This window comes from Nasonia vitripennis, chromosome 4, assembly GCF_009193385.2.
Source record: "Nasonia vitripennis strain AsymCx chromosome 4, Nvit_psr_1.1, whole genome shotgun sequence".
NCBI lineage: Eukaryota > Metazoa > Arthropoda > Insecta > Hymenoptera > Pteromalidae > Nasonia > Nasonia vitripennis.
Genome location: NC_045760.1, coordinates 1,128,540 through 1,145,640, shown reverse-complemented (window position 1 = coordinate 1,145,640; position 17,101 = coordinate 1,128,540). Strand labels below are relative to the sequence as shown.

The window sequence follows — 17,101 nt, the reverse complement described above, 5'->3', positions numbered from 1 at the left end:
TGCGTGCAGCGGAGAATTTTCTCCACCTCGGGTCGAGTCGTCGAGAGAGGAGAGTCGCTGCTGCTGCTGCTGCTGCTGCTGGTCACCTGCAGCGGCGGAGTTATGTCTTGGAAAATGGGAGTTTGCGCTCTCTCTCTCTCTCTCTGCGGTGTAGCTTATTTTTTGCCGGATTTTTTGCCCGCGGATTCCTCGCTTTGGGTCAGAGCTCCCCCCCCCTGCTTGTTATGTAAAGGGAACACAAAGACGCGCTGCGATGAATGAAGCGCGCGATTACGCGGGACTGGTTGTGGATTTTATTGAAAAATAGATGCTTTTACAGGTTGCGTGAACAGGTGATGGAATCGTTGTGTGCGTGTGTGTGTGTGTGTGTGTGGGTAATAACCTGGCGCGCTGCCCTTTTGTGGGAAATCGATACGATATAATTGCGCTGTGGCTATCTCTCCGGGCAACCGAATGTATTACATGGGGGGTGGACTACTGTCTTCTCCGAATAGGCGACTCTGTGAATTATAAATCGCGGACAGGGCTGTATTCGTCGATAATCAAATAACGTCGTTATATTATGAATCAAGCAAAGGTCCTTGTAAAATCATCGCGCAATAACAAAAACATCGTTATAATATCGACTCGTTGATTTACAGCCGAGCTACTTCTGATCGGTCCAATTAATGCGAATTAATTGCGGGAATATGAAAACAAAAAACAAGAGCGGAAAATAATGTCGAGCAGAAAATCCATTAGATGACTTTAACTTAAACTTGCATCTTTAACGTCGCACAATTACTCCTCAACCTGATTTACCTATACATGTGTAACATAAATGTAGTCCACCTCGCGCGCAATAATAGACCGTTCACCGCGAGGCTACTTTTTTCTTCTTCAAATATTCCGAGAAGCCATCAATAAAAGATTGTCATCGTCGATGCGCATCCGCACCTGTTGGGAGAGGGATTATTTTCCGACGAACGCAGTCGTTCTTCCCCCTCTGCATCATCGCGCGCGGGACCCGAGAGCCGAAAGATCGGGTAGAAAGAGAGGAGCTGCAGCAGCCACAAAGAAACCGGACACACCGACTTATTGACCCATATCGGTGTGGGTGTTATGGAATATCTCGCGCGTGCGAGCAGCCGAACGTGAGACTTTTTTTCGAGTGCGCGCGAGGAATTTAAATTATTTCGGGGTTGTGTGTGCTCGCGCGCGCCACGATTATTAAACGGCCTGGACGATGCGTGCGACTGACTGACGTTTGTCGGCTCGGCTCTTTGTCCCGAGATGCCGTGCGCAGTGTTTATTTAAATGTAAATTTTGCATCGACCACACGAGTAGGCGCAGAGAGAATTGCCCGCGCTCGATTTTTCCAATTCCAGCGAAGGTTGGATTGCATATTGGAAGGCCGATAAAATAAGTAGACTATCGTTACGGGAGGCGAATTCCGTTTAGCGACCTTTCTGACTTTCATATCCGACTGCGGCCGGAGAGAGATGTAGTGGAGAGAGACCGACCGATCGAATTACCGGTAGAAGGGGCTGCGTGCGATCTGCTGCTGCTGCTGCCGGCGGTGCGAAAGGAATAGTTGTTTCATTCCTCCTTCCGGCTATATTTCTTTCTCTTTAAGTAGTCGCTCTGCTGCTGCTGCTGCTGCTATGCTGACCCTCACACTGTCCGACCGAAAAAATTCATTATAGCCTTTCTCTGGGAAAGATAATATACTTGCAATGGTGCTGTATCTTTGCTGTTTTAGTCTAGTAAAAAAATGCATTTAATTTTCAACAACGTTCGAAGATCAGTTGAAAATCAAATTGCAATTTCAAGTGGTTTATTCTTGAAAATTATTTGAATATTCGCGCCAATTTGGGTTACGCTCGCTAGCTTCCTTCGTGCATCGTCGATAACCATGTGCAATTAAATATCTTATAACTAAAAGTAGAATTCCCTCTTACCATCTGTCGATCTTCATTCCTCGCCTGGAATAATGAACAGACTCAATTTTATCACTAAATAGCGCGAAAATTTGATATCGCATCATCCGTATAAGCTCGAGCACAAGAGATCGATGCTCGTTAAATCAATTCGCAGAGATTTCAGCTCGTATGGACTCACTTATTTACTGGACAATAATACATTTTTCAGTCGAATTATTTTGTATTATACGCAATATTGCACGATACTCTTGGCCTTCGTCTCGAACGTTCTATTTCGAGTCGAGAAAAAGCTTCTATAGATATATGCGATAAAGAGATGCTGTATACAGTAGCCACGTTGTTTTCGCGCGATATATGCATAAGAACGCGGGATTGCGGTCGGCTGAGAAACCAATCAGGGCACACCAACTCAGGCCAGCCGCGAGTGTTTATATTTGCTCCTGGCTCGCGGGGAAGAAGGGAAGGGGGATCCCCCCTTTATACGTTTCGTATTCTCCTTCTTTCTTCCGTTTTGCACTGAACTGCAGTAAGTACACCATGGCAATATTGCATCATTCGCCGACCGGCTTCTCGGCGGCTCGGTGTCGAGTGCAAGTTCACATTCGACGTGTCCGTGCCGCTTGTTGCTGGCCCGACGAACTTTTGCAGTATAGATAGCCAGTCTTCGCTTATCGCCAGGAAGCGGTATCGTATAACGCCGCGATTATCGTTAATATTTAGTATTTCATACTTTGGTTTATTATATTTTGGATTTTGGATATTTTCTGTGTATTCGAAGTTGTGTATAATAACAAAGAAAATGGGTGTGCCAAAGTTCTTTCGCTTCATAAGCGAGAGATATCCTTGCATTAACAAGATTATCAAGGAGCACGAAGTACGTAAATTCGTTTATTTTTTTCTAATATCGTGCTCGCTAAAAAACACTTGACAGCTTCAGAACACTGTAGCTGACTGTCCTTGCTGATAAGCGCATGCAGATGTAAACAGTGTCATGAGTCACCCTGCAGTGTAGCTCCTTGTTTTAGAGTTAGTTATTTATAGAAATTTCTTCCATTTGCAGATTCCTCAATATGACAACTTATACTTGGATATGAATTCTATTATTCATACTTGTTCCCACCCCACTGATTCGGATGTGCATTTTCGAATTGGAAAGAAAGAATTTTCAGATGAAGATATTTTTGAGAATGTATCAAGATATGTTGAAATTATCTTTCGTATTGTCAAGCCTCTAGAAATGTTGTTCTTAGCTTTTGATGGGGTTGCACCCAGAGCCAAGATGAATCAACAAAGAGCCAATCGTTTTCGAGTGGCAAGAGATAACTCTATTTTGGAGAGAGAAATTTTACTAACGGATAAACTCTTTGATGCTAATTCCATAACGCCTGGAACAGTATTCATGGCTGACTTGATTGACCACATGAAACATTTCATTGCTTACAAAGTCTCGACAGATCCACTGTGGCAGAAGTGTAAAATTATTCTCAGTGGTTCAGAGGTTTTTACACCATTATTACCTTTGTTGTCTAAATTATATAGATAGTATGTAATACTCAATGATGATGAAAATTTTATTTTTCAGGCACCAGGAGAAGGTGAACACAAGATTATGCAATTCATTAGATACCATAAAGCACAGCAAAATTATAATTCCAATACCAGACACTGTTTGTATAGTTTGGATGCTGATCTGATTGTACTTGGTCTATGCACACACGAGCCTCACTTTTCACTCTTGCGTGAAAAAAATACTTTTGGCAAAGCAAAAAAGATGTTAACACCCGAAGAATCTGATTTTCATCTTCTTCATTTATCTTTGTTTAGGGAATACTTAGGGTATGAGTTTGCACCCATAAAGTCAAAATTAAAATTCGAATTTGACTTGGAAAAAATTATTGATGATTGGGTGTTAATTGGATTTTTAGTTGGTAATGATTTCATTCCACAGTTACCACATTTGAACATTGTGAATGGAGCACTGCCACTATTATATTCTGTTTATATTGAAGTTCTGCCAACTTTAGATGGTGATTAAATTATTGCTTTATTTTATTGAAAAAAATCTGTCTTATATCTAATTTTTATTTAATATTTACAGGATATATCAATGAAGCTGGAGAGCTGAATTTATCTCGTTTTGAAAAGTATATAAAATCTCTTTCTCATGTTGAGCATAAAATATTTGCATCTACTGTATCAAGTAAAATCTGTAATGTGAAAGAGGCTAAAAAAGTTGACCCTATTACTGGTCATTTTGAACAACTCTCTATTGAATCCAAGAAAGATGATGCGAAAGATTTAGACCAAGAAATGAAGACAAAGGAGTATTCGAATTTTGAAGTACAGCGAAGAGATTATTACCTACATAAACTTAACTTTGAGGATCTTTCCGAGTATGATCATTTTAAATTGAAGTTCAACAAATTTGCATACATTTTTAGACCAATAATTTGTAAATGATCTTTCAGATCACTAATACTGCCGTTAGTCCATGAATATATTAGAGCTATCCAGTGGACTCTAAATTACTATTATCATGGTTGCTGCAGTTGGTCGTGGTATTTCCCATATCACTATGCACCATTTATCAGAGATGTAAAAGGACTGGAGAATATAAATTTGAAGTTTGATATGGCGAAACCGTTTCTTCCTCTACAACATTTATTAGCGGTTCTACCACCGGCAAACAGTCACCTATTGCCGAAACCCTTGCGATTTCTTTTGACAAATTCAAATTCACCAATAATTCACTTTTATCCAAACGAATTTGAAATCGACTTGAATGATAAAAGTAATGACTGGGAAGCGATTGTTCTAATACCTTTCATTAATGAAAAGGAATTGATAAGTGGTAACTTTTTTTTCATTAAGTTATTTTTAGACACATTATTTTCATTTACATAAGATTTTTTAATAATTATAGCGATGGATTCATACATCACAACGTTAAATCCAAAAGAGCGTCATAGAAATACGAATGGATTGACGTGTGTTTACACTTATACTAAAACCGATCTAGGCTATTATCCTGTCGATAAAGTATTTGGTTCTTTTATTAACCATGCTCAAATGGAACGTATAAATATAGCAGATATGAACGTGTCTAAGAACAAGTTAGTCAAAGGCCTTTGTAAAGATGTTCGATTCGATCTTAGTTTTCCGGGATTTCCCACTTTTAGACATATACCGCACACGTTTGGATTTCAAATGATTGAGGTACTTATTTTTATGAAATTTCACAGTTATATTTATATACTTCTGTCGATAATTCTTATATTTTATTTTAGTCAAAAATGATTTGTAATCGTCCTATAAAAATTGAGAAAATTATGCTGAATGTATCAATTAAACCAGTTCCCAAACTTGAAGAAATAGCAAAAGAGTTACTTGGTCAAAAAGTGTTTATAAATTGGCCATATCTTCAAGAGGCTTACGTGATAGGCGTAACAGATTTTGACAAAAAAATTATGCTCGACAACTTTTGGAAGAATTATAGTGAAGATAATTTAAAACACGCAAAGTTATCCGATAACTCTCGCTCAAGTTTAGAAGAAGAATATTTTACAATTAGCGATGGGTAAGTTCCTTTTTAAGAATCTTTATTTTTTCTTAACAATTATAGAATGTTGACAAACGTATTATTGTAGAATATATAACAATGGTTATGGCATTGTAATTGGAAAAACAGAAATATTAGTTTACGTTTTCCCCGCCATGGGTAAGCGATATGTGTATGGGAATTCCGGAAAAGTGCAGTTACAAACAAGATGGAGCACTCTTTCAAAAATTTGTCCTTATCAACTAATCGTTAAAGAAGCAAAATTTCTAAGCGTTGATCTAATGTATAAATCTATAAGAGATATTTTTGCTACTTCAGATTGTTGCTTTATGCTAGGATACCCTAATTATGGCTCTATAGGACAGGTAATTCTTTGAATTAGTGTATATACATATGACACATTGTTACCTGAAAATTGCTTTTAAATTTAAAATTGATAACTTTTAAGGTCAAGAGCGTCAATTTTCGACAACAACGCGTTGTCGTATCATTGACTGTTACCGAAGAACCGATTTTTACATCGACGGAAGATTTTTTCGTTAAGAATAATAATGATTACATGAGTCCCAGCACAATCGCTAAATCTTTATCAATCAACTCTACTTTGATTAATCGAATCACGGGTTCATTACTTGTAGCAGAAGACACGGACAAATTCGGCGAGTTAAAGTATCACGATATAGGACTTCGTATTAAATTCCCAAAACAACAAAAAGAAGTGTGCAATTCTTATCTTTTACATTGTTATATATACAGCAAATCTTTCACATATCCTTAATCTACAAATATATTTGCATTGCAGTTATTTGGATACTCGCACAAGAAGGATACCTTTTGGTATTACAGTCAAAAAGCGGTTCAGCTGTTGCAAAACTACACAGAAAAATTTCCTGATCTTTTTGTGAATTTAAACAAAAACGTGACATCAAGTACATTTACGGTGTCGGAACTTTTTCCGCAAGGGTACTTTCATTTTTTATTCGCATATTGTAACACAATCAAAGAATAGAAATTTTTAATGTTGACTATTTCCAGGTCGAATGAATTGAACGCTGTTAAATCGTGGCTTCTCGAACAGCAGGTCTTATATACTACATTTTTGGAATGCGGCACAAAAACTCTGGGTTTAGATGGTGTACCAAAGCTAGACAAATTTCTCTGTGATTTTCGATCAAAGCAGTCAGAGTCTAAAGTCGTAGAGGCGGAAGTTTCTTCTCAACTTTTATTTAGACCGGGGACAATAGTAGGTTTGATACCACCAGATCTAAAGGCTCAGCATAAGTTACTTGATAGAATCATTTGCTGTAGAGCGAATTTCACAGTTCCGTTAGGACATAAAGGAACTATTATAGGCATCCAAGAAAAACAGGACAAATGGAAAAACGTGTATGAAGTTCTTTTTGACTCTCCATTCACAGGTTTGTTAAGAGTACAGTATATGTATTTATATTGGTTATGTATTATTTAAATAATGAATTAAACATTAATTTTTTTTCAGCTGGTTTAACTCTGTATGAAAGTTTCCCACATAAATGTTACAGACTGACAATTGCTGATTTTGTGAATATCAGTTTTGGCCAAAGAAATGCAAGTACAAGGCCAACTAATGAAAAGCCGAAAACAGATGTCAAAAACGCTCCTCCCCCAAGACCAAATTGTCCGAATAATTTTAGAAGTCAACCACTGAAGAACGATAAGGAACCAGCAGTTGTACGTAACAACAATGCGAAGATTAAATTAACTGGTCACAGCACTACTTCAGTAAATCGAAATCAACCTCCATCTCATACTGAGAACCGACCACCAGTTACAACTGACAACCGTCAGAACAAGAGACCAATTGGTCGTAATAATAATTCAAGAAATGAATCATCGCAAGTTAAAAATCGCCCAGCAGCTGCATCTAACAACAGCGCTAAAGTGCAAAATCCGCGAAGAATCAATACCAAAAAGAGACCTCCGTTGGATACAGCTGAGAGCAAGAAAAATACGTCACAGTAAATTAAGAGTTACATTTTAGTTTATTTTCGTTTGAATTGAATTTTATAAAAGTGTTAATAATAATTAAGTTATTTATAAGTATTTTTTAAAGGGCTTTATAATTATATGTTAATGTAGAGCCAATGTTGCATGCAAAGCATACAACTATAGGTAGTAGTTACGTACTGTTTGATCACGTATTTTTGAAAAGTCTGTTTGAATTAATTATCAGTATAAAGCGTACGAATATTATGTATCAGTTTGAAATAATTATGCGTTTTATAATGATTCTGTGAGTTTTTTGTATTAAATAAATCAATTTGCCAAAAAAGTGGTTATCAAATTTAAATCTTTTTCAAAATTTTACCATACAGTGGCTATCGAAAAAAACGTGATTCCCTGCCTGTATCTCTCACGCGCTGATAGCTTAGTTATTTTCCTTTGATTGATAAGAGCGGTTCGTCGACTGCTGTGTACAGAAACAGACGCCAGTTCATACGGCAAGTGTTTGCCACGGTTCTACGCATAGGTATTCGGCGTAAAATACTGCGGATTCGTTTGTTATAAAGTTCGTAATTATTGTGAACAAAAAAAAGTTACTAACATGCGTGTAGCAGTAGTGGGTGCTGGTGTTATCGGAATCACCACGGCTGTGGCTGTAAAGGAGGCTTTTCCGTCTGTGGAACTGACAGTTTTTTCGGAGAATTTCTCGCCAGAGACGACGGGCGATGGCAGCGCGGGCTTTTGGACACCTTTCTTTATCGCCGATACGGATGAAAAAAAATTACAGTAATCACCTGTAATTTAGTTATCAAAAAATTCTTTATATTCTAACCAAGCAATCCTTTCATACACTTTTTTAGTCAATGGTCTCTTGTGACGCATAAATGGATGGAAGGTTTTTGGAAAAGTGAGTTAGCTTCGGATGTTGGAGTTTCCTTGATACCAGTTTATCGTGTAAGTTCGGATGCTGGCGATGTTCGAACGCCGATTTGGGCTGATGTTGTCTACGGTAATTTTGAGCTTAACCAGAAACAGTTGGACCGATTAAGTGAGATAAAGAAAAAAAATTATGCGTAATGTATTTGATGACTTGTTCCAATCAATCGAGTATTCGAAAATTTTATTTCAAACATTTCATTTAATTTCAGTGCTGGCCATCACTATTTAACGTACACTTGCGAGCCAACGAAACTCCTACCATTTTTAATGAAGAAATTGAGATCGATGGATGTAAGGATAGTTAAAACGAAAATTAAGGATTTGAAAAAATTGAAGGACGATGGGTTTGATATAGTAATCAATTGTACTGGTATTGGCTCACGTGAATTGTGCTCTGATAAATCAGTTGTTCCAGTTCGAGGCCAAGTTATAAGAGTAAATAATCATTATTCATGTCGTATCTGCGCGTGTACGTTTCGGACTGGTTTTTAACTTCACACTTGATTATAGATGAAAGCTCCTTGGATGTTTGAAACTTTTACAGAGGAAGACTGCGATGGAAATTATGTTATTCCAAAGTATTTTACTTTTTTGATTTTCATATTTTGTGTCAATAGACTAGCATAATATACTTGTAAACATATTTATTTTTAGCATGGAGTCCGTGGTATTAGGTGGTACACATCAAGAAAACGATTTTAACATATCTGTGTGCCCAAATGATTCGAAGTTCATTTTGGATGGATGCAAGCGTTTGTATCCATCTCTTCATGTTGGTTTTCTTATTTTAAAATTTTTTTAATATTGCATCCATAATTACGTAGTAATGTGATGTACGTCTTGATCTTTTGTAGAATGGAAAAGTTTTGAAAAAATGGGTAGGACTTCGACCTGGAAGAAACCAAATTCGTTTAGAACCAGAAATAGTTCGTACTGATAAAGGGCAAAACTTGACGGTCAGTACTTTATGAATACTGTTTTGATACGGATCTATTCTACTTTTCTAATTTTGCGAAAAAATTGTAGATAATTCATAATTACGGACATGGAGGAAGCGGAGTGACGTTAAGCTGGGGTTGTGCTATGGATGTTGTAGATATTTTACGTCAGCAGTTAAAGGCAAAGAACTTATCAAAACTGTAATCTACTTTTTTTACGAAGAGTAAAAACTGTATTTATAATAATGTTATTTACAAAGTTGATTAAAAATAATATAAATATAAATTATACAATGTTGTGACATTATTACATATAAAATCTTTTCTATATCTACACTTATTATAGCAAAACTACATAAAAATGTATATTTCGACGTGAAATTTCTTTACGTAATTCCTATTACAATAAATAATTACAACGTCATGTATCAAAACAATAATCCTAAGTATTTCACTGGCGTCTCACTGCATGTAATAATCAGGCAGGTATATGCTTTGAGAGTATCTATAATTCAAAAGTTATGTACAGTTACTTGAAAGTCATTTCCGCTTTCTCACAAAATGGCAATATCGGAGCAAGTTCTGAAGTTCTCTTGTCTTCCGCATCCAACTCTGCCGGTTCCGTCCGGGCAGATTCCCCAGTTGTTTCCGCAGTGGTAGTGCCATCTGAGCACGCAGTGCTCGCAGGTCAAACCTGGCGGTAGCGCGACCGTCATGTTGAACATGCCCAGTACTCCGCCGGCCACTGGGTACTCGAGCGAACCGTCGATGAGGTAGAGACGGTGGGCATCGAAACACTCCTCGGTTTCAAGCTCCATAGTGGAGTTTAATGGACAGAGCGAGAACTCAAAGTGGCCCATGTGGTTGGCAGTTATTAAGACCTGCAGCTCGATGTGCTCGCCTGGACTGTATCTGTAAATTTTAAAATCGATTGCTTGAGTATGAAGTTGTGTAGTACATTTTAGGACTACTTATAAAGAAAATTCACCTGCGAACGATCGTTCCAGTTCCGTATTTTCCACCGTTTTCGTTGTCTCTGGGTTGTGGGTCGGCAAAGTTGTCACCGCAAGTTCCGCACCTTCCCTTGTTCTTAGATCCATGTTGAATCTGAAGCATTGCATTCGTACTTTTATAAATACAATGACACAATAATGCATTAGTGTTTCAGGTTTTTCACGCTCGAGACTCACCCCAAAGCCACCGCAGAAGTTCGCGTTGTCGTCGTAATTCTTAGGAGTTTGAAAGCCTTTTCTCCAAGCACTACCCCTGTTCACTGGTTCCATCAATCTGCCGTGGGCGTCGATTTCCCAGGAGCTCAAGAGAACCACGAGCAGACCAGCGAAAATGAACTTGAAGGCCATTTTCGAAACGTGTTCTTCGATCGGTGCACCGATGAAACTGTATATCCAGTCGGGTCGTCACCACAACTCGATGGACACAAGTGAATCTACACTGAAGTACAGGAGGATGACCAACTGATTGTTCGCCACAGGAAGGAATCACCTTTTATACGTGGTGCTGCACATCGGCGGAATGTTTACGCTTTTAAGGTGCTGATCTTTCGCGATAGTCTTATCTCTTAGCAGATTGAGACGATTACTTAAAACTCTACTAGAAGAATGAAGATAATGCGGCCGCATCTGAGAAATCTATTACGCTTTTTTTTTGTCAGCTGAGAATACGTCATCGAGCGACGACGTATATACGTGGAAGAGCGACGAGCGACTTTTATTTAAAAAGGGATTAGGTTTTCTTTGATTTTCGTTGCTGGATATACAGCTTGGGAATACCGTTGCGCTTATTCAACGAACGCGACTCACTTCATACGAAGCTATAAACAGCAAGGAAAAACATTTTTCCCCCTTTTAGTAGAACAATAAATTATTGATACATTTCATAATATCCATACTGAATTAATGGAAATTTATTTTTTTTTATTGACTGCCGATCTTTAATTTCATCGATTCATTTGTGATGTTACATATTTTTATCGAATCCTTGGTTACTTCTAATCTACGATTAACCTTGAAGGCCAAATACGTTTGCTAAAAAATAGTGCTTTTAGTTGAGTGAAAGGTTTCGTTTAATTGTATCGGTACCTAATTGATAACAATCTTTTCCATACCCATTTATATTGATTGTATAAAGTCATCCTCCATCACCTGACTGCGTTAACTTAAATTGATAATGAATTTTTATTTACTCTCAGAATTGAGCTACAATTGAGCATCTTATCAAAACATTTAGGCGAATGCTTAAACGTCTTATTTTATTGCTGATTTTATTTACGTGATAAGAGTGACAATTGCCCGTGCAACAACACGCAACTTGTTTATGCAAAAAATATAGACCTATATATTTTTTCTCGCTAATCGTTCGACAGTAACACGATATAGTTGATGAGCTCTGAGGTAATATTTATCATGATTCATTGCGTTGGCTTAGTTTACAATTTATAGTATAATTTTTCTTGTATCGCATCATCAAAGCCGATGCACTGTATCGTCAGAGTACAGTTAAAGCAATAATACTGATAAAGCGTCATCGCATTCCTACTAGATCCATATACAGTTCAACAATATATTTTGTTTGGAATTACCCCTAGAATAGTCATGCCCAAACCCTTATGTGACCCACCGTTATTATTATCACGTCTTGAAAAAAAAATATCTCAGTGAGTAATAAAAACCACATTTTACACTGATCCTTCAAAAAAATCTATGCCAGTTATGTTTTCGGATGCGGAGGACGGCGATATGTTCATTATGTTAAAACTTTTTGAAAAGGCATCACTGCCAACGCGTACGTAGGCGATAGCGAGAATGGAAAAAATAGAGCAGAATAGAATAAAAAAAAATCGATCGACAGCCGTTGCCAGAAGTATCCACTCCAATCGCTTGACGTTCCGTGATTGAGAAATTATGCATTGCTGATCGCCGTTATCCAATCCGCTTATCGATAGATCGGAAGTCCCTAAGTTCGGTGACGGGTTATCATGAATTTCTTCAAATTCTGCTAATTTTTGAGATTCAATCTGTAAAAACGAAGTGAAACGAAAGTATGAGATTTGAAATGTCATCTCCTATCTAAGCTTTATGAGTCATCATTTAAGCGTTAATCCATACCTCTCTGATTACGTTTCTAAGACCTAAGTACCTTCCAAGTTTTCCGTAGAGTTGATTTCTTATACGACGAGGAATTGGTATGTCGAAGGAACTTGAAGAAACGTGTATGACGAATGCGGATACTATAATGGATACCGACATTTGGCAAAGGCATCCGCTGAAGAATCTCACTAAAATTTATTTATTCAAGTATTTCATTGCGAATTATTTTGACAAGTTCGGCTGACTTACCGATCAGAGGCAAATTGTTTATTCTCGCTGGGACCTTGTAACCAAAGTAAAGAAGGAAGAGAATGTCAATGGTTACAGCGCAAATGTTGAGGAGCAACTTCATTTCGCTCTGGGGCCTTAGCCAGAAAGTCACTAAAATCAGGGATATGATTGCTGGAAAAGAAAAATTCGTTGTGAGTTCAGTTGTGATAATCATTATGTTTGCGTCAATAACACCTACGTATAGATGCCACGAAAATGACATGATAATACAATTCCGAGCTTCTTGTCATCTTGATCTCGTAATCCAACACTATGTATGGCTCAGCACAGCACGAGTATACTTTTACGCGTCGATGAGCTGTCACATTCTTGACTTTCCATTCACCTGCCGAATAATAGTGCAGCTGCAGAGAATTTTAAAATTAACCACAGCATTTTAGATATTTTTAACATTATCCTTCATTCAAGCTGATGTACTAACGTCAAAACCCGCCTCCTGCAGCCTAATATCGATTTCATAGCCATTATGAGTCCACGAGCCTATATTTAATACACAGGTATTCGTTTCAAATGGCCATAGAACATAATTGAATTCGCAGTAACTGTGAAAAACTGTTGGCGCTACCCATGTTACCTCGCCATCTTGTCGCACTATGCAATGCCTGCTTTCGTAATTTTCTACTCCGTAAACAGCGCTGAAAAGCAACGATATCGATGAATTTCCGATCGTCATATGAAACTAGAATTAAAGGCTCACCTATTGTAAAGATAAAGATCCGGTTGCCAAATTTCGTGTATACTAACTGAAACTTCTTTGACACCGCCATAATCCTTCGGATCCCACTTTAACTTTTCGTCGTTCCAGCTCTGAAAAGTATTTCATATTTTGCTGGACGTGAATTCGTTACTTTTGCGGTGAAAGCGAGGAAAAATTTACAACTATACCATGCGGACCCAGGTATTGACGCTCATTGTATTTTTTTTGTTATCCTGTTGAACAAAGTGAGATGTATTATAGCTGTGCGAGTGAAATAGCAGGAAGTACTTATTGGCTGATCGATGAAGTCTTTTTTATCACTTACGAGCTCCACATGCATGATATTCAAATACACGAATAAAGTTGTCGTATTGTAATGCTGCGTGGGCCTCGCAAATTTGTCATACTTAAGAAGCAGGTTTCGCCTTAAACGGTCGACCCATGTTTCGTTCCATGTCAAAACCTCTGAAAGCACATAAACCCAATAGTGATTTAATTATGTTATAAACGTTATAATTACGTTATACTTGATTACACGAAACAAAGTCTTACAACGTATCGGTTTTAATGTATTTTATCTTGCATCGCGATTCTGAAATGTTAGATAAGCTAGAAATATATGTAATAATTTAATGTTTGAAGAAAAGAGGCACGTGCAAATCATAATTATCTACGACAAAGTGGTATCAAGATTGAGAAACATATAAAAGCCATGATATATTGAGGTGACACGCATTTGGAGTCTACGTTGAGTGAATGGGGTCACAAGTGGATAAACGATGCGATAATGTTTAGCTCGAGATCGGTTTCAAGCCAAGTAAAGCTTTTTAAACTTCCACGCTTTGGAGTAAGAGCATAGTTTTATTCCCACCATAAAATATGACGGTAAAAAATGAAAAATAGTGCCAAGTGATATGCCAGTGTGGACATGTAACAAATGATTGATTATTGGTTTTATTTTTAACTTGAGCTGATAGTGTCGAAGCCTTCGTACATTATCGCTATTCCTTATAGCGGAAACATCAATTGTTGAATCAACGTTTCTTTTGAATTATAAAAAAAGAATATAAAATGAGCTTGGAGCCACGTTTTACATTATTGCTTACTTTGCATTTATATTCGACACACGAGTATTGTTACGACTTACTTCGAGGTTTCGGTAAAACTGCATCAGAAGATATAATGGGCAATAGAATAGCCAAAAACAGTATGTGTCGGATCATCTCGAGCGCAAATGTAACGTCAGATCCACAGAACACTACTGACGGACATAACCAATTCTCCACTTCTCTTTGACAAGCTTGACTCGCACACTTCCATTATTTTATTAGCCTAGGCTAGGCCCCGTGACGGTATGGAAATAGTCGATTGATATGCATAAAAAATTTCCCGTTACACCGAACGAGTAGACGGCGACATTTGTTATATTTTGTCAATGTTAAAGGTTAGAAATCACCTTTGAGTATACTATCGTATTTTTAGTTGTATGATATTCCAATACAATACAGCAATGGGGAGTGTAAAAACCGATGGTAAATATTTTCTTAATCAACTTAATGAGTCTCCACGAAAAATTTCCATGATTTATATTTTAAATTATAGAAACTTCTAGCTCTTCGATTACTGAGGCTCATTCACTGTTTTACAAGGATCGACCTGAGAAAGCTTATAAGCAGGTATACCTTTTATAAAATTGAATCTTCTGCCATCAATGTTTAATTAAGCGTAATTTAAATGCATTCTTTATAAAAGACTAAATAATCTTTGAAATAATCAAAGTTGACAGGTTTCTTGGTAGATCGCAAAATATCAGAAGAAGAAATAACAAATAGATATGAATGGATTAAAACGAAAAGATTAAAATCTAATGATACTGTCAAAGATCAAAATCGTGTTACACGTAAAGTATATTTTCCTGATACTTTGTGTGGCTTGTATTGTGCACGATTTTCATCGGACGGTGAGACCATAGCCACCACTTATGGGTCTGGATGCATTCAGGTATGCAGATTAATACATACGTATAGACAATCTACATTATCTTGATTTGAAGATTACAATTTTTTAGTTGAGAAATGGAGAAACAGGTGAACTAAGAGTAACGATAAGAAGTAGCTTGGAGACGTCTCTGCCCGTAACATGTTGCCGCTTTCATCCAATCCAGAAAGAAATTTTATATGCTGCAAGTGCATGCGGAAGTATATTCATATGTAAATTAGACAACATCGAATTTTGGAAGTTCGTTGAAGGTAAATTAAAAATTCGTGGTACTTTGATTTTAAACTAAACTGCGACGAATTTTTAATTTTTGTTGAAGAACTCGATAACGAAATTAACGCATTAGACGTCAATATTTCTGGAGACTTCATAGCCTCGGCTGGAAAAGACGCAAGTCTTAAAGTTTACGATGCAGAAACTGGAAAAGTAAATACATTCGAATGCATTTTTAAGAATTAAAAAATTGTATAAATCGTAGAATTTTGAAATATTTTAGTTGCTAAAAAATTATCAAAAAGATAAGGCAGACCTAATCACCGAGAATGCAGTTAGATTTCATCACATGAAAATATTTTCCATAAAATGTCATCAAACGAATAAAAATGTCATCGTCACTGGAGGATGGGATGATACTCTCAAGGTATATAGTTACGTAATAGCACTTTCAAATTTTACCGCCGTTAACTTCACGCAAGCGCATGTGGGAATCGGAAGAATGGGTTGAACTGACCTCTTGCGCGTGAATCTTGAATTTCGTATTTATGAAATTGATCGGCTCTGTCGGTAAGGTGTGTATTCTGTAATTTAATCTTAGACTCGACATTCGTAGATCTGGGATACGAGAGTCGGAGATGGATCTATAAGATCGATGCATGGACCGCACATCTGTGGAGATGCCATTGATTTGCAAGTAATGTTTCAATCAATAATTATGAAAATTCATCATCAGTTAACCGTGCAATTTTCAAGGACACCAATATACTCACTGGCTCCTGGACCGTCAAAGACAGCCTTCAAATCTGGGACTTTTCGAGCGCCAAGCTAATAGAGACTGTCAATCCTACAAATCGAGAAGCAAGTCTATCCGGTGAATTTCTATATTCCGCTCGGTATTTCGATGGCGATCCATACGGCGATCACGTACTAGTCGCTGGTTCGGGCACAGGCAACGTCGAAGTTATAAATCTGAAAGAAAAAAGCGTGAGTTTCCTGTCAAGTCGGTATTTTCATGAGGTTTACGAGCTTGTTTACGACGATTGCGATCGTTTCAGATTGTGGCCCGTTTCATGGCTAATAAAGCGGTTGTAGCGATTGACAGCTACAAATCGAGTATCGTTTACGGCGGCATGGATCCGGTCATTTCGATCGCTGATTATAATTGAGTTTCTCCTGCTCTAATTACCGTTGCGTCGATGTTTGAATTAATAAAAAATCGGGTGAGTTGTTCATGAGTGCTTTCCTTATGATAACATTTCGAGGAAGCTAAAATACATCGCCTACCCGCCTCGTCTTATTCGAGAAAATGATGCTTGACTTGGCTCTTGATTAAGGCCGAGATAGACACCCTCGTTCTGTTTTGCGAATTTTGCACGGCCAAAATTATCGATGATACCGCAGTGACACACGTGTCCGTCTGGCCGCACGCGTCTCTAGTAAAGCTCAAGCTT

The 17,101-nt window shown here is 37.6% G+C and overlaps 5 protein-coding genes across 7 annotated transcripts; 3 read left to right on the top strand and 2 right to left on the bottom strand.

Annotated features, from left to right (window-relative positions):
• The first annotated feature begins 2,335 nt into the window (after positions 1-2,335).
• LOC100123157 (5'-3' exoribonuclease 1) lies at positions 2,336-7,792 on the top strand. Its single transcript, XM_008213504.4, has 12 exons — positions 2,336-2,796; positions 2,983-3,420; positions 3,505-3,949; positions 4,021-4,315; positions 4,391-4,773; positions 4,846-5,138; positions 5,210-5,499; positions 5,570-5,846; positions 5,930-6,199; positions 6,284-6,444; positions 6,517-6,899; positions 6,980-7,792. The coding sequence occupies exons 1-12, from the start codon at positions 2,722-2,724 to the stop codon at positions 7,480-7,482; spliced, it is 3,813 nt and encodes a 1,270-aa protein (XP_008211726.2). The 5' UTR covers positions 2,336-2,721; the 3' UTR covers positions 7,483-7,792.
• Positions 7,793-7,889: 97 nt separating this feature from the next.
• On the top strand, positions 7,890-9,707 carry LOC100123164 (D-aspartate oxidase). The gene is made up of 7 exons (XM_001606722.5): positions 7,890-8,250; positions 8,325-8,537; positions 8,613-8,838; positions 8,914-8,981; positions 9,058-9,175; positions 9,258-9,359; positions 9,430-9,707. The coding sequence occupies exons 1-7, from the start codon at positions 8,066-8,068 to the stop codon at positions 9,544-9,546; spliced, it is 1,029 nt and encodes a 342-aa protein (XP_001606772.1). The 5' UTR covers positions 7,890-8,065; the 3' UTR covers positions 9,547-9,707.
• On the bottom strand, positions 9,033-11,124 carry LOC100123170. The gene is made up of 4 exons (XM_008213362.3): positions 10,532-11,124; positions 10,330-10,448; positions 9,869-10,253; positions 9,033-9,294 (listed from the first exon to the last, which is right to left on the bottom strand). The coding sequence occupies exons 1-3, from the start codon at positions 10,700-10,702 to the stop codon at positions 9,896-9,898; spliced, it is 648 nt and encodes a 215-aa protein (XP_008211584.1). The 5' UTR covers positions 10,703-11,124; the 3' UTR covers positions 9,033-9,294; positions 9,869-9,895.
• A 125-nt stretch (positions 11,125-11,249) lies between these two features.
• Positions 11,250-14,699, bottom strand: nAChRa12 (nicotinic acetylcholine receptor alpha 12 subunit). Of its 3 annotated transcripts, none has more exon segments than NM_001172555.1 (9): positions 11,250-12,375; positions 12,467-12,636; positions 12,698-12,850; positions 12,918-13,083; positions 13,161-13,374; positions 13,437-13,546; positions 13,625-13,669; positions 13,762-13,901; positions 14,584-14,699. In NM_001172555.1, coding segments are annotated over 9 exon segments (1,413 nt in total). In that variant the 5' UTR covers positions 14,660-14,699; the 3' UTR covers positions 11,250-12,036.
• A 66-nt stretch (positions 14,700-14,765) lies between these two features.
• Positions 14,766-16,882, top strand: LOC100679120 (uncharacterized WD repeat-containing protein all2124-like). The gene is made up of 9 exons (XM_008213365.2): positions 14,766-14,968; positions 15,039-15,112; positions 15,216-15,437; positions 15,505-15,685; positions 15,754-15,860; positions 15,931-16,074; positions 16,264-16,344; positions 16,404-16,634; positions 16,706-16,882. The coding sequence occupies exons 1-9, from the start codon at positions 14,923-14,925 to the stop codon at positions 16,814-16,816; spliced, it is 1,197 nt and encodes a 398-aa protein (XP_008211587.1). The 5' UTR covers positions 14,766-14,922; the 3' UTR covers positions 16,817-16,882.
• Positions 16,883-17,101: the final 219 nt, after the last annotated feature.